Source organism: Protomyctophum parallelum, assembly GCF_964188405.1.
Source record: "Protomyctophum parallelum genome assembly, chromosome: 1".
NCBI classification, from domain to species: Eukaryota; Metazoa; Chordata; class Actinopteri; order Myctophiformes; family Myctophidae; genus Protomyctophum; species Protomyctophum parallelum.
In genome coordinates, this window is record NC_139697.1 from 28866881 (window position 1) to 28874701 (window position 7821).

Sequence of the window (7821 nt, forward strand, 5' to 3'; positions counted from 1 at the left end):
GGGGATCGAACGCCGACCTCCCAGTCTCAGGGCGGACACTCTAACCACAAGGCCACTGAACTGGTGTCGTTTACCATACTGTATATACATCTGCTCCAGGAAAGCTGTGAGATTATCATCTCTACTTTGTCTTTAATGTTATCGCTGATCCACCGATGCCATCACCATTGTGGTTAGTCCACTTGTTAATCACCGAATAATGTACAGAATAATTTCACTGTGAAAGCTGTGAAAATTAATGCATTGTTTTGGGCCTTAAAATCCTTGCAGACTTGAGAGAGAAAAAGGACAAACCGCAAGGATTTTAATGCCCAAAACAATGCATTAACTTTCACAGTGAAATTATTCTGTACATTATTCGGTGATTAACAAGCGGACTAACCACAATGGTGATGGCATCGGCGGATCAGAGATGACATTAAAGACAAAGTAGAGATGATAATCTCACAGCTTTCCTGGAGCAGATGTATATACAGTATGGTAAACGACACCTGTCAAACAGCATTCTGTCTGCTGACGTCCCTGGCACAAAATAGGCTAAATCTAAATATTCCAGGAAAAAAGTATACCAACTCGATTTGAACCAACAACCTTAAGTTTGTGAAAGGGATGGGATGGAGGTTCTTCCCTGGCTTAGTGGGAATGTGCGTGCAAAGTTTGCCAGTAACCGGGCGCCTTTTGGGCACCCCTGATATACAGTATACAATTTTTAACTTGATTCTTTGTGGAACAGGGAGTGGTTGAAAACGTTGTATTTTATATATTGGAGTAGTAAACCGTAAACACTGTGTATTGGAAGCCTCATTATTGAGAAATCAGAAAGAATAGAAATGTCATCCACAGTGAACATATGTGGACACATATGTAATTATAGTATATACTGCAACATATTCAGTTAATTTGAATGAAATAAATAGAATAGGAGAGAAAATGTTAATATTCCATATGTGAAAAATAAACATGACAAACACAGTAATCAAACTTATTTTTCTTTATTTCTTCTCCTTCATTTTGTCCAAAACTTTCAAAAGTAACAACAGATAAATAACAAAACACAAAAATTCAGTTTAGTGACTAATAAATCATGGTTCCCCAGACAGAGGCAAGGATGGCTGCGCTAAGAGCAGCAGTGATGGACAGCTTGGTCGTGGGAGCTCCGCTGATGATTGTGTTGCATTTATCAGTGGAGCAACAGGTGACTGAGGTCTGGTAGGCGACTCCAAGCAGGCTGGAGTCGGTAGTGGTATTGCATGCGGTGGACGTCGTGCAGCCCAGGGTTCTGATACCAGCGAAGCTGCTGTTGAGACTGGGGAATGCTGGACACAAGAAACGCAGAGAGATATGAGTCAATGTGAATGTCAAACATGAACTCATGTGCTGTGTGTGCGACTGTGCGTGCATTACATTAGCAGGATTTTTCTGTGCGTGTGAATGTGAGAAGAAGTGATGGTATTGGTACAGTAGTTCAAAGTGACTATAGGCTATAGGCATAAATGCCTATGAATGATGTTGGATCAGAGCATTGATGAGGATGGGAGGAGGACTTACTTGCTAAAGTAGTAAAACATTCCGTGCTGTTCTGTGGACAGGTGGCATTTGAAGGATTGATGCATTTTCCCAGAACATGCAAACTGCAACTGTTGCAGATCAGACTGTCCGCTAAAATATGGACATTTGGATAGAGTTAGTTTCACATCAGAACATCATAGACACCTTTATACTAGGATCTAGAAATAAAGGTATGTAGGCCTACACATTTTATGAATTTCATTATGCTATTTTCAGTTATTTCATTATTTTATGAAAACAAAACATGGAACAATAAACAAAAATCATGAATCTATTAAAGTATAGCTAGTAGAAGACAGCATGATTTAATTTAGTTTTTTAACAGGTAGTTCATACACTTCAAATGGTGTCTCAGAAAATCAGGTTTCACATTCTCTACTATTTGTTAGAAAAGATAAGTCAAGGACACTGAGATATCAATGCCACTCACCAGTGTGATAACTGTGATTATCTTTCCGTGATAAACACCTACAATAAAAACTACAAAAAATTCTAAAAGGCCCATTGACCTGGATTACAAACCATCCAATAAAAATAACTACCCTCGATGTTTGTGCCAGTAAAGGAGATTGTAAGATCACTGATGAGGCTTACCCAACATAACGGATGCGATCACTGCAATGATTCCAAATAGGATCCTGGCCATCTTGGTGTATATGTGATGTTCTTGAAGACACACAGCTAGCCGATTGTTCTGATCTCAAGTGAATGGATGAAATGCTGACTGAAGCTGTGGCACAAGTCTGTTGTTTAAATACAACCCAGGTGGGATGGGATGGGATGGAGGTGGCGACACTGGGAGGGGTCATACAGGTTTTTTTCTAGTTAGGTGATCTGATCTATAGATACCAATGCGTCTGCAATCTGGTCTCCGCCAGGCTGGGTTGCCTACAATGCAAATGGGACCATTGGTATACTTTTGGTTAATTACATGGTTAATGAATGTAATGTTTAGAGAGTGAAAAAGTTCCAAAACTGGATTTGAACCAACAACCTTAAGTTTGTGAAAGGGATGAGATGGAGGCTCTTCCCTGGCTTAGTGGGAATGTGCGTGCAAAGTTTGCCAGTAACCGGGCGCTGATCTTGATGATCATGATGTGTGGTGTGTTGTGCCAAACGACCAGTCGACCACCCCTTGGAAGCCAATCATAACTAAATCGGAATGGAATATGAGAAAGGTGACAGATGTCTTGATCACATGACTGCAGAGATAATGTATTCCGATTTTCGTGAGGTTTGGACGGGCGGACAGCCACCGGCCGGGTACAGGGTGCAAAACGAATTATTATTAATTATTTTGCACGCTCTTCAGTGAAAGATACACCTTTAAAGGTATATTCAGTGATTTCACTCAAAAAACCTTAGGTTTCGTTTTTGGCTGTGGGACCCAGCCTTTCGTCCAATCAGGATAGAGAGTCAAAAACGAAACCTAAGGTTTTTTGACCCCCAGGGGTCAACTGGGGACAGGGAGGAACTCCTTATATGGCCAGCACACTCTATAGTAGGGAGGATTATCACAACAAAATAAATAAATAAGTGATATTTGAATTAAGTGAAATCACTGAATATACCTTTAAAGAGGTATGTGTTGAGGGATATTTTGAAGGCGTGGAGTGAGACGGAGTCTCTGGCGTGTTTGGGTAGAGAGGCCCACAGTAGAAGAAGGCACGGTGCTTGGTCAAATCCTGTGAGGAGGGGACAGGACGTTTGTGTCAGCAGACCAGAGATTGCGGGAGGGATTGTTTCAGTGAAGGAGGTGAATGAGATGAAAGGGAGTCCGTTTATGGAGCGTTTTTTAGTTTGTGTTTGAATTGATGAATCCTGCATGCGTGAAGATGAGAGACATTCACCAGACCAAAATATTGTCTCCAAACCTTTTTACATCATCTCACATAATTAGTGAGAACATGTGACTGGAGAATTATATACAGCAGGGGTGCCCGCACTTTTTTGACTTTCTAAATGACCAGCTCAACAAGATCTTCCCACTGAACAATATTATCATCAATATATATTTTTAATTATATATATTTTTAGGGTCATATCATGTGGTCTGCCTGTGTGATCTACTGGTAGATCACGATCTACCTTTTGGGCACCCCTGATATACAATATATCATTTTTAACTTGATTCTTTGTGGAACAGGGAGTGGTTGAAAACGTTTTATTTTATATATTGGAGTAGTAAACAGTAAACTGTCTTATTGAGAAATCAGAAAGAATAGAAATGTCATCCACAGTGGACATATGTGGACACATAGTCATTATAGTAGTAATTATAGTATATACTGCAACAGATTCAGTTAATTTGAATGAAATAAATAGAATAGGAGAGAAAATGTTAATATTCCATATGTGAAAAATTAACATGACAAACACAGTAATCAAACTTATTTTTCTTTATTTCTTCTCCTTCATTTTGTAACAGTAACAACAGATAAATAACAAAACACAAAAATCCAGTTTAGTGACTAATACATCATGGTTCCCCAGACAGAGGCTAGGACGGCTGCGCTAAGAGCAGCAGTGATGGACAGCTTGGTCGTGGGAGCTCCGCTGATGATTGTGTTGCATTTATCAATGGAGCAACAGGTGACTGAGGTCTGGTAGGCGACTCCAAGCAGGCTGGATTCGGTAGTGGTATTGCATGCGGTGGACGTCGTGCAGCCCAGGGTTCTGATACCAGCGAAGCTGCTGTTGAGACTGGGGAATGCTGGACACAAGAAACGCAGAGAGATATGAGTCAATGTGAATGTCAAACATGAACTCATGTGCTGTGTGTGCGACTGTGCATGTCCGAACTGTCTTATAAAAACAGTGTGGGACGGATAGCACACTGTAATATATACAGTATCTCAATGGCATAGTCTAAAATTCTGTTATTGTTTGACAAAAAAAATAAAGAAAAAAAGGTTACATTCCTACATTTGACATCTTGTGTTGTGTTTGGGGTAGTGCTAGGGTTTCACACCCTGTTTCACATGGATCTCTTGTCATGTAGTGAGTCACTATCTATCTACCTATCTATTTCTATCCTGGGGCAGATTTACAGGTATGGTAAACGACACCAGTCAGACAGCATTCCACAGACGTCCCTGGCACAAAATAGGCCAAATCAGCTGGCATCTAAACATTACAGGTAGAAAGCATTCCAATGATTAAATTTGATTTGCATTGCGTAAAATATCTCTCAATTGACATTGAGGCAAAATTGTGAAAGTAAAATATTAGTGTGCACAACCATGGACCCTATGATATGAATTGTTGGGGGTGAGTGTTCCGGTGATGGTTCTGCACCGGCGTGGTGAGTGGACCGTGTTGAGTGGACCGGGCGAGCGTGCTGCGTGTTACCAGATAAACACATGAAAACAGTGTTTTCATTTGTTTAAGTAAATAAGTTCAATAATCAGGTATATGTGGTCACCAAGTTAAGAGCCAGGGTGAGGATATATCAGCGTGTAAACCTGTTAAAATCAAGAAGTTTAGTGTGTTTTGAGCTGGGTTGTCATGTATTTATACCATAACCAGCTGACATGAAATCCTACAAGTTGGACTGTGACTGTGGCTGGTCAAACACGGTAGCCTCGAGGAGAAGATGTCATTTAAACATGTTTCTGAGTGAGTATGGATGCTGTCTGAAAAAAAGATAACTGGACATATATTTATTGAAATAAATATTTGCGATGATACCGTCATCAAAGGTTCTGCATGGACACGTCTGGAAGAGAGAAAACAAGCCACACCATATTCATTGATGTATAGTGATGCATGTTTATTAAGTATAACTGTTGTGTTAAGTGAAAAGTTTGACTTGTAACACAATATCTTTCCATATTAGTTCCTGGATCTGATATGCTTGATTTGTGAACACTGTTTACTATAGGTCATACTGTGTATACGGAATTGTGTGATGTATGGATAAAATGTGTACGAGTAATCTACAGAAATGTGTTTTGCCTAAATCGGCCTCATGGTGGCGCTATAACAGGCCGATGAGGAATATTTGGGGCAGAGGTTCGTCGTTGGCATCCAGGGAGTGTGTGCAACGTTTGCCATGGATCGGGCTAACAGTGCCGGAGATTAGCTCATAACGGACGTGTGTTTTGCCTAAATCGGCCTCATGGTGGCGCTATAACAGGCTGTTGAGAATTTTTTGGGGCAGAGGTTCGTCGTTGGCATCCAGGGAGTGTGTGTGCAAAGTTTGGCATGGATCGGGCCAACGGTCCCGGAGATTAGCTGATAACGGATGGACGGACGGACACACACGGACACACGGACGGAGTGCAAAACATACTCTCCCTCCATGCCTTCGGCCTGGTAGAGACAATCAATAATTTGTTGAAAAAAGGGCTTCGTTAAGACCTCCGTAATACTATGGTCAATGCCTGTGTGAAAAGTGGGAGCGATTGATGCAGTCAGTGAGGAGGCGGAGCTACAACAGTGTTACAGACAGACATTCATTCAGACATTGAGTGAATTATAGTTAGATTATAGTTAGATACTGCAACATATTCAGTTAATTTGAATGAAATAAATAGAATAGGAGATAGGAGGATGTGGAAAAAATAAATAAACACAGTAATAAAACTTATTTTTCTTTATTTCTTCACCTTCATTTTGTCCCAAAAGTTCAACAGTAACAACAGATAAATAACATGATGAATTCCTGTTCTGTACTTTAGCTACATAGAAATGTCTATTTGTATGTCTCTAAATGTCTGTATGTCTTTAAATGTTTTGATGAATTGAACAATGTGGACCCTGTTGTAAACAAGTGTAATGCTTAATTGGGTCGTCCACTCACAGTTGACAGTCTTTGTATTGAGTTTGTGCTTAAAATGTACTGTAAATTCTACAAACTGTTAATAAATATTTCAATTTTCAATCAAAACACAAAAGTCCAGTTTAGTGACTAATAAATCATGGTTCCCCAGACAGAGGCAAGGACGGCTGCGCTAAGAGCAGCAGTGATGGACAGCTTGGTCGTGGGAGCTCCGCTGATGATTGTGTTGCATTTATCAGTGGAGCAACAGGTGACTGAGGTCTGGTAGGCGACTCCAAGCAGGCTGGAGTCGGTAGTGGTATTGCATGCGGTGGACGTCGTGCAGCCCAGGGTTCTGATACCAGCGAAGCTGCTGTTGAGACTGGGGAATGCTGGACACAAGAAACGCAGAGAGATATGAGTCAATGTGAGTCAATGTGTGCGACTGTGCGTGCATTACATTAGCAGGATTTTACTGTGCATGTGAATGTGAGAAGAAGTGATGGTATTGGTACAGTAGTTCAAAGTGACTAGGCTATAGGCATAAATGCCTATGAATGATGTTGGATCAGAGCATTGATGAGGATGGGAGGAGGACTTACTTGCTAAAGTAGTAAAACATTCCGTGCTGTTCTGTGGACAGGTGGCATTTGAAGGATTGATGCATTTTCCCAGAACATGCAAACTGCAACTGTTGCAGATCAGACTGTCCGCTAAAATATGGAAATTTGGATAGTTAGTTTCACATCAGAACATCATGGACACCTTTATACTAGGATCTAGAAATAAAGGTATGTAGGCCTACACATTTTATGAATTTCATTATGCTATTTTCAGTTATTTCATTATTTTATGAAAACAAAACATGGAACAATAAACAAAAATGAATCTATTAAAGTATAGCTAGTAGAAGACAGCGTGATTTAATTTAGTTTTTGAACAGGTAGTTCATACACTTCAAATGGTGTCTCAGAAAATCAGGTTTCACATTCTCTATACACTTGTTAGAAAAGATAAGTCAAGGACACCGAGATATCAACATATGATGCCACTCACCAGTGTGATAATTGTGATTATCTTTCCTTGATAAACACCTACAATAAAAACTACTACTACAAATTATAAATGGCCCATTGACCTGGATTACAAACTAAAACTACAACTAAAAAAAGTACCCTCGATTTTTGTGCCAGTAAAGGAGATTGTAAGATCACTGATGAGGCTTACCCAACATAACGGATGCGATCACTGCAATGATTCCAAATAGGATCCTGGCCATCTTGGTGTATATGTGATGTTCTTGAAGACACACAGCTAGCTGATTGTTCTGATCTCAAGTGAATGGATGAAATGCTGACTGAAGCTGTGGCACAAGTCTGTTGTTTAAATACAACCCAGGTAGGGTGGGATCACTGGGATGGGATAGGGTGGCAGCACAGGAAGAGGTTAATGGTTATACAGGTTTTATTTGTCATTCCTTCTGTTAATAA

The 7821-nt window shown here is 40.3% G+C and overlaps 1 protein-coding gene across 1 annotated transcript; it reads right to left on the reverse strand.

Annotated features, from left to right (window-relative positions):
• Positions 1 to 1073: 1073 nt before the first annotated feature.
• LOC310859330 (uncharacterized protein) lies at positions 1074 to 2235 on the reverse strand. Its single transcript, XM_083765804.1, has 3 exons — positions 2164 to 2235; positions 1549 to 1659; positions 1074 to 1316 (listed from the first exon to the last, which is right to left on the reverse strand). Exons 1-3 carry the CDS (start codon positions 2213 to 2215, stop codon positions 1075 to 1077), a joined length of 405 nt encoding a protein of 134 aa, XP_083621930.1. The 5' UTR covers positions 2216 to 2235; the 3' UTR covers position 1074.
• Between the last annotated feature and the right edge of the window lie 5586 nt (positions 2236 to 7821).